This window comes from Falco peregrinus, chromosome 4 (assembly GCF_023634155.1).
Source record: "Falco peregrinus isolate bFalPer1 chromosome 4, bFalPer1.pri, whole genome shotgun sequence".
In the NCBI taxonomy this organism is placed as follows: domain Eukaryota; kingdom Metazoa; phylum Chordata; class Aves; order Falconiformes; family Falconidae; genus Falco; species Falco peregrinus.
In genome coordinates this window covers 4,668,849-4,690,223 of record NC_073724.1, presented here as the reverse complement: position 1 = coordinate 4,690,223, position 21,375 = coordinate 4,668,849, and the positions used below count along the sequence as shown (strand labels likewise).

The 21,375-nt window shown below is 41.8% G+C and overlaps 1 protein-coding gene across 5 annotated transcripts in view; it reads right to left on the bottom strand.

The window, feature by feature from the left end:
- Positions 1-21,375, bottom strand: part of PHLDB2 (pleckstrin homology like domain family B member 2) — a 126,419-nt gene that overhangs the window by 23,548 nt on the left and 81,496 nt on the right. For 4 of the 5 annotated variants that reach the window (XM_005237456.3, XM_055802113.1, XM_055802112.1 and 1 more), the window contains exons 5-10: positions 20,352-20,495; positions 19,347-19,484; positions 9,004-9,132; positions 4,613-4,768; positions 3,737-3,847; positions 2,876-2,965 (exon numbers count right to left, since the gene is read on the bottom strand). In XM_005237456.3, the coding sequence (XP_005237513.2) occupies positions 2,876-2,965; positions 3,737-3,847; positions 4,613-4,768; positions 9,004-9,132; positions 19,347-19,484; positions 20,352-20,495 (768 nt within the window). The remainder of the gene's footprint in view (positions 1-2,875; positions 2,966-3,736; positions 3,848-4,612; positions 4,769-9,003; positions 9,133-19,346; positions 19,485-20,351; positions 20,496-21,375) is intronic. The other variant, XM_055802114.1, reaches the window with a different exon arrangement.

Sequence of the window (21,375 nt, the reverse complement as noted above, 5' to 3'; positions counted from 1 at the left end):
TGGGGAAAAGGAAGAACAAATCTTATTCACCCATCTTTTTTTTTTTTCTTCTTCCCCCCCCCGCCATGTTTAAATAAAGTAACTTACTCTAATTTATTGCTTGCCTAACTGTTAAGCTAGTTTGAGTAAACCACATGACTATCAGAACTGGGAAGAACTTACAAGCCATTGCTACTCTATAAATTATGCAGACACGACACCTTCCATCAGCATTTTCTGGAAGCTGTTTTTAATTTTTAGGTGTTACCAGGAGATCAGGTAAGATGCCGTTAGTGTTAGCCCCATATCTATTATAATTTGCCTTTTTAATTATTATTATTATTATTAAACAATCATACAGGATGTTATGGTCTGAGGAAGGGCACGGACATCAGTGCGCTTCTGCCTGCAGAGAAGATTCATGCAGGCAGATTTGAGATATAATGGCAGACCATAATTACTGCATGGTTTTGGCGTTAACTGAACAAATGTGGTTTAAAAACTAAAATACAGATTCTAATCCATGGTGTATAGGATGCCAGACTGTAAAAAGTCTAATGCCCTAACTTCTTATCCATAGAAAACAAAACTATGCAAAAGGAAGAATAAATCACTGTTGAAGCAATGTCATAAAAATGAGATAGAAATATGCTTATTTTTTAAATCAAGATGCTAAGCTGCTTTTAAATTAAGAAGGTTCGAAGGGGCTGGGTTTCTATTACATTCCAGCATGCAGACATGCCAGTATGTATACTTCAGCAATTCAGTAAAAGAAGCCACAGATGGCTATAGTATTTCTTCTTTTTAAAAAAGCATGAATTTAGCCATGATCATAGAAGGCACATTGAAAAATATACCAACTCTACTATCTATTAGCATAATTTTCTATGCATTTTATCAGTTATTTCAAGCACAGTAATGGAAAATTAAGTATCACACTGCAAACACAGCACTCTAGAAATAGTAGGCAAACCTTAACTGATATTATTTGATGAACTATTAAATGATTAGGAGACTGAGTAAGATACTAAAATTTACCTCTTGAAACATGTGGCCATACTACAGTAAAATAGATTCCAGTATGAACAAACAAAAAGCTTGCTTAAGCATCTTGTAGTGGCAGTGTATCAGTAACTGAAACTTGCCACGTCTATATTCAATAGAGGATAAAAGCACTTTCACCATTACATGGAAAACATCCAGTTCAGACTCAACACCCCAGTGGGGATTCACCATGGGGTTAAAAAAAAAAAAAAAAAAGCAAATAACTAATGACTGTGCTGTGCACGAGCTCATGCCCTTATCCTTATTAAACTAAATAAATGGTTTCAAGGCAGGTTAGGCATCCAAGTCATTTTGTCAACACTGAATTTTTTTTAGGCATTGATTTTCCTCACTTAATTAAGTACTGGGGTAAGCATCTTGCCTCTTGATGTGAGGTCACGTCACGCTGTTACTGTGCATGCAGGGAGTGAGCTTCACGATGGATGGAAGCGAGTTAGAAGTGTGTGCTCTGTGAAGGGGGGCTGGGAAATGCTGGACCGCAGACGCGACTGATACGTGAGCGACCGCAGGGTGAAATTAACTTCTGCGTGCAGGCGGCCTGCTTAAGCCTGGGTACCATTTGGTGCCTGGTTTTTAAAGGTGCCGGAACAGTCGGAGAAAAATTAAACTGGACTGAGACGAACATAACATCTGGCAAGGAAAGGCATTTCTTCTATAGGACAGAACCTATGGGGACACGGAGCATGAAACAGGTAACCCATGCTGCTCCATCTCTCCTTTGCCATGAAGGAAGTCCTGACTTCGCTGCAGCAAACAGAATGACACCACTGAATAATCCATTTCAATAAAAAAAGAAGTGTCAGGCTCACTTAATGTAGTTGCATTTTGAAACATCTGTGATTAAGCAAACCATTACACGGATACAAAGACAAAAATCAGTGACAGCACCCACTCTCTAGAGAGCGAATTAAACAGATCCATCTCAAGATGACAAAATGAAGCTTAGACTGGCCAGATATCTTGGTGGGAGGTCAGATGTCCAGGTCAGAACGCAGCCTAGGACACTGAAAGCCTAAGCAACTGCAACACGGCTCACGGTGAGGATGGGTGCTCAACCCCGCTGGCATGTGGGGCATCAGGAACTGGGGGGCCAATTAAGCAAAATCTCATTTCCCCGGTGCTGCAAGGACACGTGGTTGCTTTAGTCTTCAAAAGCCCAGCTTCCCACATCATTAGATGCAGCAGTCCTTGTTCAGGGCTTCGATATAAGCAGATCTAGCAAGTCCATCAGACCTCCTAAGCAGAAGTTAATGAAGCAGCCATAGATGCCTGTTGGTGTATTTTAAATGCTAGATTTTCTGCTTACTCTAGCTATTCAAAACAGTGAAATAAGTAGCTCAATAGGTATCTTACGACCACAATATTGTGAAGTCTTCAATTCAATGTTGTTTTTTTTTTAAAAAAAAAAAATCAACATGTACACTTGTCATGCTTTACTGCAGAGCCTTAAAGGGTGGGGATGCAATGATAAAATCTACAGTGCAAAAATAAGACCGAACTATATTTGTACTTGAACAGAGTTATTCCTGGACCTCATTCTTCTTCCCTTCAATGAAGTTTAATTGTCTATTTTGAGAAAATTAGACACACACACATTAAAACGTTCGTTTTTCCAGAGCGAGAGATTAAGGCTATACCAGTCACATCTGGGAAAATGTCAGAGAAGCTATTTTTGCTCACCCATGCATTTGGACTTTCATGAATAGCTTTACAAAGTAATTTCATCACATCTCAAAAAACCCCGTATGAATAGGACCTCACTAAAGTGCTTTCGTATGAATTGTCATTAAAAGTTACTTACGGCAAAGTCGAAAGCAGTGAATCTCCTTACCTCTTTTAGACTATTGGGACTGACAGGAAATCCCTTTCCTCCAGAAAGTGCGGAATATTTCTTTTCCAGATTACAGAGATTCTCTTTTTCCTGTTAAAAACAGACTTTTTATATTAAACAACAAAACAGTCAGGTAGTGAAAATAAATGCTAGCCATTTTCTTAACCGTGTAAAGAAACATGCTGGGGTAGAAGGCTAGAAACTGCACAGCAGTGCTTCGACTTCATCCCTTTACAGCAGAACTGAACAAAAGAAAATGGGGGTACAGAATGAAAAGCCAGTGAAAGATTTTATTTAATAAATATTAACAGCCAAAACCAAGTAGGTCTTACTGCAGCATTTTGAAGATGCTGGTTCAGCTTAGTGAGTTAACTATGATTTCTCTCATGATTAAAAGCAAAACATGAAGTGGATGCGAAGGGTTCACGCCAGCTGCTTATTAACCAGACGTTAGCTTATGTTCAGTAGCTCATCTCCTGGGCTAGTATGGGCCACCAGAAGCCAAAAATCTGAGCCCTCTCTGCACAGTTCCAGCAGCCACACAGGGAGCATGGGCTTCGAGCCTCAGCACCCGGCTGGGTGCCTCTGGTTAAGTCCTCTGGAAGGGGGACACCTCTAAAACCCTCTCGATTACCAAATACCACTAGCATTTTCTCTTAGGAAATCTGATTAATTACAAAAGATCTCTTTTTTTTTTTAAAAAAAAAAAAGCTTTTAAGATACAAACAATGCCTATCACGTTATCACTTACTTGCTAGCTTCTGCAAAACTGGTGCTTTACTTGTGCTCTACGTTCTTTTATTCTGTGAAATGCTCTTCTATCGCACACTAAAGCTATCTGAAAGACAATAAAATACTTACCCTTTGCAGCATCATTATTAAGTTGTTTTTCTCTTTTACAAAATGATCTTGTTCTCTTTGTGCTTGTTGGACAATATGATTGGCTTGTTTTTTGAGAGCAGAAATCTTTTCCTAATACAAAAAGAAAATAATCACAATTTACATGTTTTATTTTCATAGCACAAGACAACCTGCAACAATGATCCTATTCATGAGAGTTCACCCATTCACACGAGTGAAGCAGTAGGAAAAGGAAGTTTTTACAAGACGGCTCACTGCTTAGAACCAGATAATTAAATGAGATTTAGACAGTAAAGAGACAATTTGTTTAAGAGACAAAGTAAAAGAACAATTGCACATGTTCTTTGATGATATGGTGATTAGCATCCATGTACTGAACAGAACTGGTGTAGAGATGCAACTTCTGATCTCTGAAAAACTGGTATTTAATTGGATAAGACAGAACCTTTAGAACAGATTTTAAAAATTAAGGGATTTTATTAATTTGGTGCTCTTATTATTTTAACAGGATCGTTTCATATCAACATCAATTACAAGCACAAAATAACTATACTTTTCTCCAGAGCGTACAAATCTCCTTTCTTAAAGAAGAAAAAACAACATCTTGGTACTTTCTGTAGCAAAATTAAAGGATTTAATTTTCATATGCAAATATACAACGAGGACGCAGAATTTCATTGATTTGTTTCCTTCTGGAGAAGTGCATGATTCGATCTTTGTGAGATGTGACTGGGCCATCATCTTTGCTCTTCCTCAAAAGCTTTTTCAAAGAGGAAAGTTGCATTACTTCTTACAGATGGGGCAGGCTGTAGATCCATTTCATCTATTTTATGCTCAACAACAAAGGACAAATGAATTGCGTGTTGGTGGTTTTACCTTTCTACTGACAATGCTGCGCTGATATTCAGCTACTTCATGCAGGAGCTGTTGTGTCAGATTTTCTTTCTCCTCATCTAACCTGCTTTCGTGTTCAAGCTGCTGAAATTCCAAATCTTCAAAGTGTTTGCTTTCTATGTCCAAAAGATCAGCATCCTTAAATAGAATAAAAGGAGGGGGGGGATAAAAAAAAGCAATTATGCTTTCACTGACACCAGAGTAGAGATACAAACACACACAAAAATCAGTCTAAAATGGTATTTCATACAACATATTCAAACAGAAATCGATGCTTTTAATGACCTACCGTCATAATCGGAGAGCAAATAGGGCTAATCATTATTTTTATGTTGCTTTCTCCATGGGGAGGAAGCTGTTTCGCAGTGTTTGGAGCAAGCTGGAGCTTCCTAAGCACCGAGCACACCCTGGCTGGGCAGATCGCTCTGCTGTAGCCAAGCTGTGACACCACCAAAACCTGAACCCATTTGGTGTGGTTGTGAGATGCCAAACTGGGACAGCATCTGCTGACCAACCCAAAAGGAGAGAAGGTATCGTCCCTGTAGCACCGCATTAACGAACTATGGGAATACACACTCAAACGGAGGAGTCTGAACTGCAGTTGGAATTTCTTCAGGTCTAGCCCAAGTACCAGCACCAGTTTTATTAAGCAAACGTACAGTCAGACCGGACCAAAGACATTGGAGCTGCAACCAGCACGTTGCCATCACCTCAGCAGCGATGCCCAACCATGACGTGGCTCAGCCAGCAGCTGACCGTGGACCACCGGACTGGAGGTGGCAACTGCTCCCTGCACAAACACAGAATTAAGGACTCTAGTCATCCACCCTAGCCAGCAGATGCCTTACTTCAGAAAAGCTTATCAGCCCACTTTTACACATTCCCCTGGGCCAGCAGCAGGTGTTGGCAGGAAAAAGAGGTTGAATGCTGCAGAAAAGGCTCAAGAAGTAAGAGCATGCCTGCCTTCCGCTGAGGGATGACAAGATACAACTGATGGTGCCTTTCAGCACAAGGACTGAATGCTAATCTTTCTCCTGCAACATCTGTGTATTCATAATACCAATTCCTACTTACAAGTTCCACAGTTCTGAAGAAAAGGGTGTTTTTACTAATCTCAGTATTATTAAACGCTAAGGATCTCTAAAACAGGCACATCGTGCATAACTTGGTAAGCAAGAAAACCTACATCCTGTAAGCAATTTGTCATTCTAGGGGAATGCAAACTTACTCCTTTTCTTATTTTGACCTGAGGCAAAGGTCAGTGACTGGGAGAAGCAGGTAAGTCTCTATAAAGTCATTCAAAACCAGCCTCAATGTACCAGGGAAAGACATGGGATGCAGAAACTGAAGAATCCAAGTTGCTATATGAAATACCAGCATCTTCCCAATATTCTCCAAGGATGAGCCTTTCACTTGCAGCAGACAGTAAAGAGGTCAAAGGCAAAGGTGCAGGCTAAAAATTACAAGAACGCGGTTACCTGCGATACAGAAACACTTCATGCAAACCAGTCAGCCACCTTCAGCATTCAAAACAAACAGCAGGGCTTTGCCTGGGCCATGAAAGTCAGCAAATTCAGCCTATTTCAGACCACATTAATTGCGACTGAGGCAAAAGAACAGACTTCAGAGAAGGCAACCAATAGCCAGAAAGGCAACTGGTAGCCAGCTGAGCTCACAACGTGCTGTACCGTTTGTGAAACGTGCTATGGAACGAGAATTTACCCACATTCCACACCACTGTGTCCACTGGGGAAAAATAAACATACCTAATTTGAAACCAAGGCCATTTTCTAATTAAAGACCCGCCAAAGGGCAAGCGGCAGTAGCTTAGCTCTACCAGTGGCTGCAAGCACACTGCAGTGAGAGCAGCAGCCATGCAGGTACATGGGGACCGAGACCCTGAGCAGCCCAGACACAGCAGCAGGGCCATGAGATCTGGGTCCGAGATGTGTCCCCACAGTCCTTGCCACAACCTTCACAGGGATCCTCCTCGGCAGCGCAGGATTTGTGGGAGGAGAACTGTTCTCGCTGTAGGTAATGGCCTCCTGAGCCAAGCAGCAAATGTACTTTCTCCCTTTTATTAAAACAGTTGACATCCAAACATTGTAATTTATAATTACTAACAAATAACAGACACAACATTTCCATCTTGGATTTCCAAACCATAAAATTTCTCCTGTGTCTCTATTACTTCAGTAATGGCACTGGAGAAAATTCACTGGGAGGGAACCTGGCCCTTATTTCAGGATGTGGTGGGAGCTCCATGGGCCCAAATCTGTAAAAATTCGGAGAATTTTACCTGAAGAGTAAGGTATTTCCCAGCAACAGACACTGTCTTTTCAGACCTTTTCAGGTATCCAGGCTTATATTCTCACTCCCCATTTATGCATCTCTCTACAAACCCAGACACGCGAGAACAAATAAGCGTTGGTGCCTTCATACTAACAGTGAAGGATGAAGCATACCAATTAACATTAAATAAGCCATCAGGAAGATCGACGCTTTCCCTCAGTGCCTTCCACAAGCCCTCAGGTTTCACCGGTCTCTGATGGAAGCGTCCTACCTGCCCAACGGGGAGAGTGTGTATGCATTACGGACACCGGGAAGCATGCAGAGTGTGCCAGGTACCCACTGCCAACCCCAACCCCAACTCCGGACCACGCTGCAGCCAGGTGATCCTGAGAAACTGGCTGCCTGCTCCTCTGGGCGCAGGTTATGAAGTTACTGAAGTCCCAGAGATGAAGCAAGAAGGGAATTCACCACCTTCACACCTTCCGCGTGGGCAGTAAAGCAGCACATCACCTGCTGCACTCTGATATTTAATCCTGTACCGGGCTTATTTTGTGGGAAGAAGGTATTTTCTCTCTTTTGGGTATGATACTTACAGTAATTCTGTAACTGCTGTCATGCCCCACACCTGTTTGAGCGCTACCATGAGCTAACTCAGTGATAACTGCTACTGCTTCGACCACAGGCAACTTTCCGTACAGTTGGCCTGGAATAACGTGCAATAGGGCTAACTGGACATTTAACCGAACCCCGCGTTTCAAGGATTGTCCCACCTGCAAATCTAAAATAGCTATTTAAACCAACTTGGAAGGAAGAAAAAAAAAAAAATTACAAAAATTTAACCAGCTTTCCAGAAGCCTCTTGGTGGTCCATAGTAAAAAAGGTTTTACTACCATCCCACAGCAACAACACCGCGACTTCTCATGAATCAATAACTTCAAGTATGTGACTGCATAGGAGAGGCTGCCTTTTCTTTTAATATGTATAAGATATTATATAATACTACCTTTTCTTTGGTTGTTTTAAAGGTAACTTACAATAAGCCTTAAGCGTCTCAAAACCAGCAAACCTCTCATTTACTACAGAAGAATTTAACATCTTTATCTCCAAAGATGGACTTTTTTACTTTTTGCTCTTTGAAAACACAAAATAGAATTCTGCAAATAAACCATAACCTAAGGATTTTTGCCTACAAAGCAGAAAAACCCTTTTTGGTCACTGCTGTTACAGCCCTTATTTCTGATAGAAACGCTCAAGCCAGAAAAAAACCCCAAACCATTAAAAAAATCAAGTTTGACTTTCAGATGGCCTCTTGAGTTTGCCATACTGATGCTTTTAAAATTATTCCCCTCTCAAAAAAAGCTCTAGTTATATGTGCTGTAGAACCCACTTAAGATTAATGAATGCTAAAATCCTTCCACAGAAAATAACTGTACCTTCACAGGCAATACTGTAGCTTTTTTGGTTACAAATAACACAAAATAAAATCAAAATGCAATTAGGCTTTATGCAAAGGCTATTATACCGATGTGCAACTGTTGAAAATGTAGGAAAAAATAAAGCTGCTTTAATAAGTATTATCATCTTCAAAATGAATTTTTGAAGCACAGTTCAGGCTAAAAGCTATGTTGTACACTGAAAAAAAAGAAATTATCCACGGCTTCCCTGAGACAGCCATTTACAGCACTGCAAAGGAGGAGTACGCAACAGGACCAGACAACAGCGGCAGGAAAATGCTGCTCAAATGGCTGATCCCACTGACTAAAGCTCAGTTCCCGTCTTTGGGATGCTTCACCATCTAAATGTCACAACAGCTTTCACACCACCCAGCAAGCCTAAGGGGCTAGTTACAGGCAATAGCCCAAAGCTTTAAAAACATTCAACACAAAATGATTTCCAATCCGCCCATTTGCACTCTATGCCACTGTGGACATTACAGGCATTCCACAAAAACCCATAACCCTCGTGATTAGGAATTGCAAATATGTTCAGACACTGGATACTTGAAACAGAATATGTTACACTTAACTCCAAAACAAAACAAAACAAAAAAAAATAGTGCAATCTTGAAACTTGCTACTGACCCTCTTCAGCTGCTGCTGTAATTGTTCCCTCATGGACTCAGGGCAATTATCAAGCTGCGTCTTCTGCTCGGAGTAAAGCTCCTGAAGCCTCTCTAGTTTTTCCCTCTCAGCATCAAGTTTTAATTTTTCCTGAAGCATGAACCAGAAAATAAACACAATTACCTTCAAACCCAAGCAGTTGTTAGTGATTATGACAGCGCGTGGCAAAACCTGAACGAACTGTTGAAGCACATAGGGTCAAAGATGGAAAACTCTTGTTAGTTGAAATGCAACGGTGGGATGCCAATGATCAAACCAAAACATTAAGCATTTTAGTGCGGTGATTATTTCTCTCCCTCGTCACTGTGTTTTGTACCCGTGTCTGGATGATGCCGTTAAAGCCCACTGCCCAAACACTTGTCTCACCTAATTGAAAAAAAAAAAAAATAAAAAAAGGAAAAATAAAGAAAACAAAAGAGGAAATGGTAGCCATGTTAGTGAGGCAATTGATGAAGGAGAGAGAAAAGTGTAGCTTTTAGGAAGCAAAATGGATGGAAAATTACTGTAGTCTGGCAGTGAGGGGAAAATGGGTCCTCCCAGGAGAACGAATTACATGCCTACGTGCCTCTGTACAGATAACTACATTTAGCAAGCAGTGAAAAACCAGAACGAGACAGAGCTGTGTGAAGAAGTAACTCTGGGCCAGGAAATCCAGTTGCAGCAGAAACACAGAGTGATTTTTGCTTCAGGATACAGGAATACCTGTTCTTGGGGATCAAAGTGGACTGCTCCAACTCCCTGGTCTCCTCCAACTAGTTCAGCTTTCCCCTCATCCACTTGAGCAGCAGTGCTTGGCACACTGCTTGCCATCCTCAAAAGCCTTTAACCTTGAAATGTTTGTAATAAAATACTGAATGACTTAGTGTGCAGCACTGCTCCAAAGACTGGCTGCGGATCACTTAAAGCTACCTTGTACACTATTATTTATCCATGGACCAAAGTCTGAAAACCGATAAATCAGAATGCAAATAATTTTTTCAATGCCTTTTACTTGCACCTACACTGGCCAATGTAGCAGATGCATTTCCTTTGACTGAGCAATTAGTAACTGGAATAACCAATATGCTTGATAAGCCAGGCAGAAATAATCAAGTCAGTCCCTGAAGCCCAGCTCTCTGCTACCTTCTATTTCTCTTTTCCTCCTTGTTCTGTAGTTACACATCTCCCCTCAGATGGACACATCTCCCCTCAGATGGTCTCCAACTCTCCTTCATACTCAAAACAGTAGCAGCCCCGAAATTCCAGCTTCTTCTTTTGGATGCTCCAAGAACAGTTGAATTCTGACACAGCATCCACTCATGGTCCCAACTGTTATTTAAAATCAAATGCATGGCTCAGCAGGTGCTATATGATCAGACACTCCACAGCACCCTTATGCACATGCCATAGAGAAGGAACTTCTTTGGGCGTACCCTGCTTGCCATTTCAAACTGGGGGATGGTCTTTCCCCAAAACCTTCTCTTTGTGGATCCTGACAAGGTTCTCTAACCCTCACACATGGTGGAGGCACAACAACAACATCATGTATTAGCTGCCTGCTTTCTTTATGGTTTTATCTCTAAATCTGAGTGGGATCAGGGGCTGGGATTTCATTTTCCTAGTATTTTAAAAAAAACAACAAACAAAAAACCACAACAGGAAGCATTCTCATTCAAGCCCAATGTCAACCGAATTCGCAGCTTTGTTATTTCCATTTACACATTCAGCTTCTCAGCTCACACAATCTGACAAACAAAATGCTGAACACAGAAGATTATTTGATTTTTTTCTAAGCTTGTGAAAATGAGCAACTGAGCCAGCATATTCAGTTACCTGGACCTGCTGTACTAGCTTACAACAGCAGCAGCAAGGCTCAGAAATACGGAGGATGTAGCACGTGCAAGCTGCGCCACGAGGGAGAAGTGTGCAGCTCTTGAGAGGTCACCTCTAGACCTCCGTCCTCAAGCAACCCCATTTGCTGAATCATCCTTACTTCCAACATGGAAGGAAATCTATGAATAAGGTGGTAGCTCCGCTCCTCGCAAACCCTGCTGGTTAACATTCAGCCTATGGTCTGCCACGTTGTTTCTCGCTTTCCTTTTCTGCCCACCTAGCAATCTAAAGCAGCAAGGACTTCTCCCAACTTTGCGGCAGTATCGTGCCTCCAAAGCTATTCATAGCTCTCTAAATATCTATGTGCTGCAACAAGCATGCTCATTCATTAACAAGCAAGACAAATCTTGAGTGTGAGGAGACATCATCAGCGAGTACAAAACTCCCTGAGAATCCTGCCAGAGATACTGTTACTTCCCTCAAGAAATTAGAAGCCTATTCCTTTGAGATTGAAAGTGATACTCATCTGGTCTATTTATAGCATAGGAAGTGATAACATCCCACCAGACCTGCTCCCTTCAAAATGTGCAGTCTTAACAGGAAATATCACTTTCAGCAATGAGGGCTATTATCTGTTTTGCAGCTGTGGAGTTCAGTTCGCTGACATCCCTGGCTGTGCATTGATGAAGTCCATCTAATTCACAAAAAGTAATTTGATAAAGAAATGAGTAATCAGAATTTTTTCATACAGTCTCTTCTATAAATGGATCAAGGCGAGTTCTTTGTGAAGGGGAAAGATTAATAACTTTGCAAGCCGTGCGCAAGATGCAGCTGAGGCAGGCGGGCAGCTGACTCCGCGAGCTGTTTGCTCGGCAGCGGCCAGCAGCAGAGCTGTGAACAGAACCCACGTGCTCCAGACGCTTATCCTCATTTAACCGCAGGAGCTCGTACTTGTTAAACATTTCTCTGCAGTCAATCGCTTCCTAGCCCCAGCACGGACTCCGGAGCCGCGTTAACTCCACTCTGGCTCAATTCTTAACATTCTGTTTCCAGAGAAATGAAGTACAGCTCAGTAAAGCGCAACATCTGGTCTTAGCCTACCGCCCGCCTCGCCCTATGGGCTGCCTTTAGGCAGCTGTTAAATGAACTTGGGGTCTGCCAGGACACAGGGCAGGACCGTCTTGGGTTTTGATGATGCTGGAGCACAGCCTGGATCAGTTTTGGAGGCTATCCAAACGTTGTGAAGGACGGCAGTAAAAAGAACTGATGCGTGACACTATCCCCCAAGTGTCACATCCTATGTATATGTGCCTGTACATATGGTATGAACACAGACCATAAGTGATCAACATGGATGACACAAGGAGATCAACCTACAGATCTGGTAGAACTGATTTCTGGGCAAAGAGAAAGAAAAAAAGAATATATATCCAAAGCATCTCATAGATGATGAGGACACAGAGGAGATAAAAGGTCAGTATTAAAGACAATCATCACCCCTAGAAGAATGGGAACAATGGAAGGAAAGAGAGAGACCAATTGCTTCCGTGTTGTCTGCTGCGGTTAAGGATGCCCTATGCCTGATCAATACCGCTATTTAAAACTCTAGCAGGTCCCCACACCCCTTCTGCAGAGAAGTTCTGCTTTTCGATTTGTCATTCATCACGTTCTGCTACTGCAGGCTAAAACTGTAGAGCAGCATGTGTCTGCATGTACATGTGCCTTCGGAGCCAAGCTTCCTGCACAAACCGGTAGACTCTGCAGAAATGAGTCAAGAGTAAACTGGGATGAAACAGAGAAAGCTTCTCAAAAATCCAGATAAAAAATGGAAAAAAACATAGCAAGAAACGTATAATTTTTACCAAGTTACTGTGCAATGATTGTACGGCTAAGTGAACTGGGCTCACTCTACAACGTTCCAACCCTACCTCCTCCCCTGCCCCAGCCAAAAATCCCCAACAAAAAAAAAAAAATAATTGGGTGTGTGTTATTTTCAGAAAGAGAAACTGCAAAGAAACCTAGAAGCCATAAACAAAGAAAAAATAATAATAATGACTGCCTTCCCATCCAACAGGCTCTTATACTGTACATGTTCCAGGCTGAAGTACTCCAGGACCTTCCTTAGTCCAACTCGCCTGCAAATCACCATGTTTTAAGGTAGCGACACCCCATTACCCCCCCCACGGTTCTGCCGTGCACTCCCTGTCTCTCAGTACGGAACCAGCTAGTTTTACAATCCTCACAGGTTTCTGAGAAATAAGAAGCACAGGCAGTTCTTTGTTCTGAAAAGCTCCTCCATCTCCATGCTTCCACCTCCAGGCAAACTTTATTCTTTTACTCCAAAAGAACATTCCTCCTCTTCTCCAAAAGAATCTACTGCAAATGCTAGAAGTGGAGGAGAAAGAGCAGACTACAGAAACGATTCCCTTCTCCTTGGAAGTGGTGTGATGCTACAGTTTGCCTATTCAGTAAAACATTCTGGAGGGTAAGTGGAAGAGCAAGAAAAACTGACTTTAACAACTCACTGATGAAATTGGCCTGACCCCTGCCATGAATTTGTAAGAAAATAAACTAGTCCTAACAGAAAGCAGGCTAGGAAACGTGACCTGCTCTTCAGTGGTTAGCGGCTGAAAAGGGCAAACGGTACGTTTGGGCAAAGTGTTAAACCTGAGGTCTGCTGACTCTTCCAGCACTCTTGCAAACTGGAAGTATTTCCAGTGCTACGACTGATACAGATCAGACTGCACACCTCTCTGATTAAAAAAAATATTGCTGAAATGAAACACATACTCCTGTGCACAAACTACATGCTCCTTTTCTATATTGTTCAGACTACTCCTTCCTGCATTCCTTGATTGCTTCCAGGGCAGAAGCATAAAACTTGTCACGATTTTGTTGTTTGTCATTCAGTCCTGGTGGGTTTCATAAAAGAAACCGTTAAGAGGGTGGGGGGGGGGAGGGGGCGGGGAAGATGTCAGGCATATGAGGAGCATAATATGACAGAAGAAGGTATTTCACAACAGTTCTTTTCACTGCACAACTGGTAACTAATTTAATAACATGATAGACACTACACAGTGATGGCATCTGTATGAGAGATCTCCATGGTTTTGCTTCACATGCATGTACAAAGCCAACGGTAAAAAGCATTTTAAATCACAGTAAGCAATCTCTCTGCTGTAAGTAAAAACACAATAGTTGCACATATTAACTTGCTCCTAAGACAACTCAAGTTTTATGGAATTTCTCAGCTCATTCTCCAACCACTGCAATGCGTTGTCCTAGCAAACAGATGGGGAGGCAAAAGAAAACCCCTGTTCCCTCATGAATGTAGAAGAGGGAATAATCATCCAAACCATAAAAAAAAATGTCAAGTGAGAAAATTAAAATTTTGTATAGTCTTTGTCATCTAGATGACAATAAGAAGATTTCCCTTAGTGGTATAAGCCATTCTGCTATTTCCCTCGTGACTGTTTTAAAAGAAAGCTTCAGTTTTTCAGAGTTTTCTCCTCATTATCATCTTTTTCCTCATTAGTGTTCTCTCTAAAGGTTATCCTTACGTGGATAAATCCAGCGGATGCAAGTATTCCTCAAAAATACTTGATCTTGTATGTTGTGTCTTAAGGAGGTTAATATGTTAAAGGCATGATAACTCATTGATTTAAAACATTTGCTTACATCTTGCTGAACTGGAATCTGACCAGAAAAGATTTAAAAGGCTATGCTATGAGGCAGAAATTTTTCAGATTCATCAGAATAAAAAACAACAGCAGGAATTTTGAAGCCAGAAGAGAAAGGATTCAGGAGAGACCACCAGTATATTCAACGCTGCATGGTGGTGGCTCATCAGCCAGCCACTCTTTCCTTGACTCAGTTCTTGCAAATCTCTGCAGTACTAACTCAGCAAAGAGGCTGAGCTTCCAATGATTTGGAATGTCTGGGATATTCTGCTAATGACTGAAAAATATTTCCACAAAAGCATGTGGACCAATTCAAATGTATTCCAAAAAAAGACGAGTTATCCGCTGCCAGCTGCTCCTGCTTTCTGCTCTTGAGAAGGGACAGGAAACCCGGGCTGATAACAGAGTCCTGGAGTACGTATTTCCACCATGACATAAGGCAAAGGTCCTCCAGAAGAAAAGGAATAACCTCCCTCCTTTAAAACACAGTCTAAACTTTTGCATAAACAATTATTTTGAAGCTCTCTGCCAAAACTCCCACTTAGCTATGATTACCTCCCACAGCACTTCTGCTAAATTCATTACTCATTTGCAGTTATTCCTGTTTATTCGGCCTTTCTTTCCCCAGCTGTGTCATTACTTTCAACCTCATGCTTTAACTCAGAGACATCAGGCATGGCAAATCATTAAGCATCTTTTTCCACATATGCTGGACTGCACGTTTTAAAACTACACAGATTAAGGAAGCACTGTAGGAAAAGAAAGTACTTTGCAAATCTGGATAACATCCAATCGGGCAAAAATACAATTTTCTCCAGCTTCCTCACAGACAAACGTCAATACTGAACTAAGTCTCGGGAGCTAAGTCATCGGGAGGAAGCCGGAATTGTAAATAGCACCGTGGACCTGAGGTGATATTCCACAGGGAACAACAGCATCATTATTGTACACCCACAGTGCAGCACCATGAGTGACTGCCACGGGAATTACAGGGAGCCAGGCCCGGATGGCAGGGAAAAGGGAGACTGGCTCACCCGATGGCACCTTCCCGGGTACCGCCCAGCTCAGCCCTCTCCAGAGCAGGCTGGGCTCAAAGTGATTTTTGCTACAGGGACTGTAGCAAAGCTTTCCTGGAGAGCTTCAAGCTGTATCTGTCAAATTGTGTTACCAGTGGCTTATCAGGGCCGTCTCTGCATAAGGAACTTGCAATGAATAGCTTAAACACTGCTATTCAAATACCTCGTTAGTCATTTTTTCTACAGATAAAACCAAATATTGCAGTTTAAAAAAAAATATTAAATCTGATGACTGTAAAGCTGTGATCAAGCAGCATGGCCACGGAGGCAAAGAAAGACCTTCCTCCACACACCTGCACCATTTCCAGCATAGCTGAAAGCACAGGCCATGCCAGACAGCCCTGCGAGTAGCTGCCCCGGCTGGGAGAGCTGAGCCCTGTCAGCAGTGGTTCCTGGCAGAGCTGCACCACAGCCAGAGCTACACAGAGCCCTGCAACGCTGCTGAAAGGCTCTCTCACCTTCTCTTCAAAACAGCAAGCGCTCAGAACTCTTATTTCTAAAACCTAAGCAAAGCAACACTAATTGCTTCACTCCTTACAATGTGTGTGGTGGCACACTCACAAAAGCAAGGGAAATGCTTTCAACTTACCGCAGGGTGTGCGGTATGTTTTCCTCCCCACCAATTCATTTGTTCTTCCTCACAATTAGTCCTGCCATGTGTTCAGGTAGGGCTGAGCACAGGACTCAAACAAGATCAGGATGCAGCCTACCATATCACACCCAAACCCACTTGCAAAATCCATTCCCGATTTGCAAGCAAGGTGCTGGGACACAGAGACGTTGTACCACGGCAAAGAGCACGCTGGCACAGCCCGAAACCGAACTCACAACTCTCCTGCCCCCGAGTATGTTTTCAACTCGACTCCCTTGCCTCCCAAGGGCTAGAAACTGTGGTTTTAGAACTGTGCAAAAGTTGGCAAAACTTTGTGTCCTGATCTAAACAAATTGTGCACAGGGTGTTAAAAATAAATAAAATAAAATTAGGTCAAAAGTAGTACAACAGTTTCCACCTACAGTCTATTTCAAGTACCTAACACGGCCCAATAATTAGGTTGTAGTTTATGATCTCTCTTTTTAAGAATTTCACAGGTTTTTCAAACAGGTGCATGGGTAAGGATGAAACACAACCAGGCAGGGTTTTCCTGTCAAACAGGTGCCGAGATCAGTGGCAAATTCCCGGAGATGCTCGTCGCTCCAGAGACAAGTGCCATCATGTATGGCACTAACACCCCACCATCGTTTCGTGACTTTCCCTCCCACCTGCGGTATATTCAGGTATCACCCTGGCAGAAACATAACCACCGTCCAAGCGATGGGACCCGACAGCTCCTTGCCAGGAAGCCCCACCAAAACCAAGACCACTGGTATCATTAGGGGTGAAATATTCAGGCAACTAGAAGAAAAGTGTGACCACTTTGTGGACACTGGGACACCTGTTCTTGCAAGAAACATAAAAAATACCATCAGCAGGGTGACAACTACTGGCCAAAACCCAAGCATTCATTCTGTTGAGGGAGTCATATGTTTGAAATTATTTGAGCCAAAAGGACCACCCTCCCATCTCTGCCCAAGTGCCCCTTTTTGGGGGTGCGTGTGACCCTGTACTACTACAGAGCCAAGATGTTGCCTGTCTTGTTGCGTAAAATCTGCAGGGCTGCAAGCTTAAACCTACAGACACGCAGATCAGGCTTTAAAAAATTGTTGTTGCTTCAAGTCAGCCAGAACTTTTATTTGTTGACATGATCAGTGCCATCTGTTTTGTTGGCTGACACTACTTTCTCCAGAACACTTCAGCTGTCACTTTCTATTTTGCCCATTTGCAGAAGCTTGTCTCCCATTTCTTTTTTAAACTTCCACTTTTACACAGTGCTTTCAGACATCTTCCAGAACAAAACCTGTGGGCTCTCTTAAAACTTCATTTTTACAAGGATAATTTCAGTATTAACTGAGCCATGGCTTTAAGTCCAGAGCACGCAGTCACCACTGGCTTTTTTGTTTGCTTGTTTAAAAGAAAAAGGACTACAAAAGAAAAGACAACTAAAATATTGTAACTGATCTGACTAGTGGCTTGCTGCATACTGAAAAAAACGTTTTGAGTGAACTTCCCTTTTAAATAACAAAAGTGTTTTTTCTAGGCTGCTTTTCATGTTTCAATTCAACAGAAAATCTAAACTAGACCTAGTGTTTTAATTTCCTGACTGCTACACACTAACGCTCCATCACACAACTGCAAGGAAATTTAAACAACTTACACGTTTTAAAGTAATTTCCATTAGTTTCACTGAACTTTGAGGCTACTAGAGAAAAAATACTCTTGAATTTCTGGGTATGTTATTTGTTACCACTTACCGAGCAAAACTTCTAGCAGCATCCTTTTGGAAGGTATCTGCTTGCACCACCCTATCTGTCGTTACCAACCTTAAACTCATCTTTAATACTAAAAAGCAAATATGAAACACACTCCAACAGGCAGCACCGAAAGCTGAAGGATCGCTGAGGGGTACACAAGACCAAGGAAAAGTGGAGGCAGGCAAGTTCACAAAAGTTCAAGCTCAAAGAGGATGTGCAGAGAGGTAGGACACCGTTCTCCTCAGACACAGGCTGGATGAGCACAGCTGCAAAACAGCATCCAGGGTTGTGACAGGGTAGGCAGAAACCGAGGACAAAAAGCTCAGAATAAAACAATGCGAACTGTAAGGTGTGAATTAAATGGGGACTGCGAAAGAGCTAAAAATGCGCAGCTTGTCTAAGCAAAAGCAAATAAAGCAGAAGACTTCCAGATATTTCTGGAAAGCTTAAAAAAAAAAAAAAAAAAGAGGGGGGAGAGACTAGCTAGGGTATTTCCACAAGTGACAGGTTTAAATTATGAGGTAGAGGATGAAATTTAAAAAGGAAACATTACTGGCTGAAAGGCCTGGAAAACATCCTGACCTTGAGATATTATTGGCCGTGGAGAAGCGAACTGCCAGCCTGGAGGGAGCCTGCTGGGGGGAGCCACCGCTCCCTGCTTGGAGGGGCACAGCTTCATCTTGCAGGCCCTTTCCATTCCTGAATTGAAAATATTACTATCCTATTTTGCAAATATATACTTATATATATATATTTGGTGCGCATTTGAGAGCAATTAAGTATCTGACTGTATAGCAGAACTAATTAATTCCTTGCGCTTAGTCACAGAGAGAATGCTCTACAGTACAAAAACTGTCCATCAGTCAGCAAGCAAAATAAACCAACATAATTGCTTTAAAATTACATACTTGACAGATGTCTTGCATATCGTTCTACATAATAATAGATAAAGCCATTTTCTGGAACTGCAGCCTTCTTTCATTCCACTCCTTTGCTGAGAAAGGATTATTTATTTTTTTTTAATGCAAAATCTATAATCGACAATGGAAGGCGATGGAACAGTTCAATTAATACTGTTCTTTTAAATGACAGATAACCCAAGTCCAAGCCCTATATGGATTTTTTATTAATGAAAAATATCTTCACAGTAGGTCAGGTCTTTTTACTTAAACATACTAGATTTTGCTTGTCAAACATACCTTGGGAAACCAGATGGTTACAGGGAGATGATGGTGAGACAACCATTTTTTTTCTTCTATATTTATCAGCTAGATTTACTTACAGACAGTACTTCATAAAATAGCCTCCATCAATATGTTAATCATATAAATGTAGTTGGAAGATCAAGGGAAACAGAGCACACAGCTAGCCAAGATAACTCAGTTACCTTTGTCTTTTCACCAATAACATTTCTCTCGAGCTCAGCTATTTTTCTGTTTAGATGATCCAATATCTCCTTCTCTTTCAGCAGCTCTGTTGTTTCAGATTTCTGTTCCCCATCCAAAAGGGCACATTCCATATCCAACTAGGAACACAAAACATTTTTCAGAAGCAGTCCGGATTAAGAAGAAATCTTGACACACGTTATTTTCTGGGGGAAGGGGAGTGAGATGGTGATTATTCACAAGAGAGAAACATTTCAAAAAGTGGGGTGGGGGAGGGAAAAAAGTTTTACTGCCACAAAAGTAAGATCACGAATCTGAAAAAAGTAAAACTGCAACATAAAATACTGCAAAATAAAAGTCCAAACCAAGTTCAGTTTGAAGATTCTTTTTTCCAAAAGTTTTTCTTTTCTATCTCTTCTCTGTGCTTTCTCCTGTTACGATACTGTACTGACCCTCTGTGCCCAGGCTCTGTAGGAAACCCTTCTGGAACAGCTGTTTCTTTCCTGTCACTGATAATTGGAGCAAGCACAACCCAAATGCCTGGCCAGCTTAGTCTGCAACCGTGAGATTCCAGAAGTCAAGAGGGTGCCAGCATGCCCCTGCCACCGTAAAGCCAAGGAGGTCTGAGAGGAAGTTGTCTCACTTCCTTTCTCTTTAAGCCGTCACAGGAGATACCACCATAAAACTCCCAAGTGACACAAGGTATTTAGATCAATTGAGTGGCCATTAAACAAGTAAGATTGTTCTAATTCCACTTAGGAGTATAATGGTTACAGCTGGGAAAGGTTAATCCGAGCATCACACCCATCTCTCAGCTGGGGAAAAACACCCTTCATAATAGCAGGCTGCCAGGTCCGTGATTCTGTGCCTGATCCTGGTGAAAAAGCACAGAATATGAAGCCTACGAACACCGTGGGTTCCCTATGTACTTGCTGAACCCATCAAGTCTCATGCTATGTAGACCTGCCTAACAAGCAAGACACTTAAAACCAAAACATAGTTCATACCTCTCTCGAGGATTCATCCATCTGGTCATTTAAATCTTTGATCTTCTGCTCAAGCTCTTCCAAGTTATTCAGTATTACTATGCGCTCCTCCTCCAGTCGACCAAGCTCCTGCCCTCTTTGCTCGTCACTTGTGCATTCTGGTATCTGCAGTTGCACGTTACAAGAGTTAGAAAGAGTTAAACCTTGCCTTTCCTCCACCTTTCATACTGTGTTCATTTTAGACAAGTATGGTACTGCTGGGTTTGAACCTGTTCCATATTTCATATGTACTATATTGCTATTTCTATATTTAGAAGGTGTACAAGAGAAACAAACATGATACTTTACTTCCAGGCATTGGAAGTAAATACTATACTTAACAGTAAATACTATTCATTCTGCAGGAATTATTAAAACCTAACCTTTGAGAATTACTTTACATGCTGTACTATTTAGGTTGTAAAAATCCAATTTTTCCCCTTATAAAAAACAACATGGAGAGCTGAAGATGCTTTTTATGTAAATTTCAGCTGTTCATATAACAAAAGCCAGAAGGCAGAATAGGACATTTTTGTAACCAGCCACTGAGATGGGCAGCTTCTGTAGAATAAGGAGAAAAGTCGATTCTGTCTCCCCAATTAGCGCTGAGGAAGTAGGACCCTTAACACTGCTCTCCCCATTGCCATTTACTTACTAGGTAACTGTGCCAAGAATTAAACAGTGTTTTCAAGAAAATATCTGTGCTTTTATACCAGCAAAGGCTAGATCAAAGAGGATTGAGTTTCAAATGTATTCTTCATGTTGATTTGACCCCAGGGGCTTGTGATCCAATTACTCTGGTAAGGCTGCTCACTCATTGTCCCCAACCAGAATTAGAAGTGGGCTGCGTGCAGGGCTTCGTGTTAACCACTGGACCACACAGCCCTGCTCCAAGAGGCTCAGCTCAGCTACTGAACGGCTATTCTGAGAGCAGCCTTTTTATCCTGAACAAATCTGATCTCGTATTTTAAAACAATGAGCTGTGTTTCATTAAAACAGTTGCTTG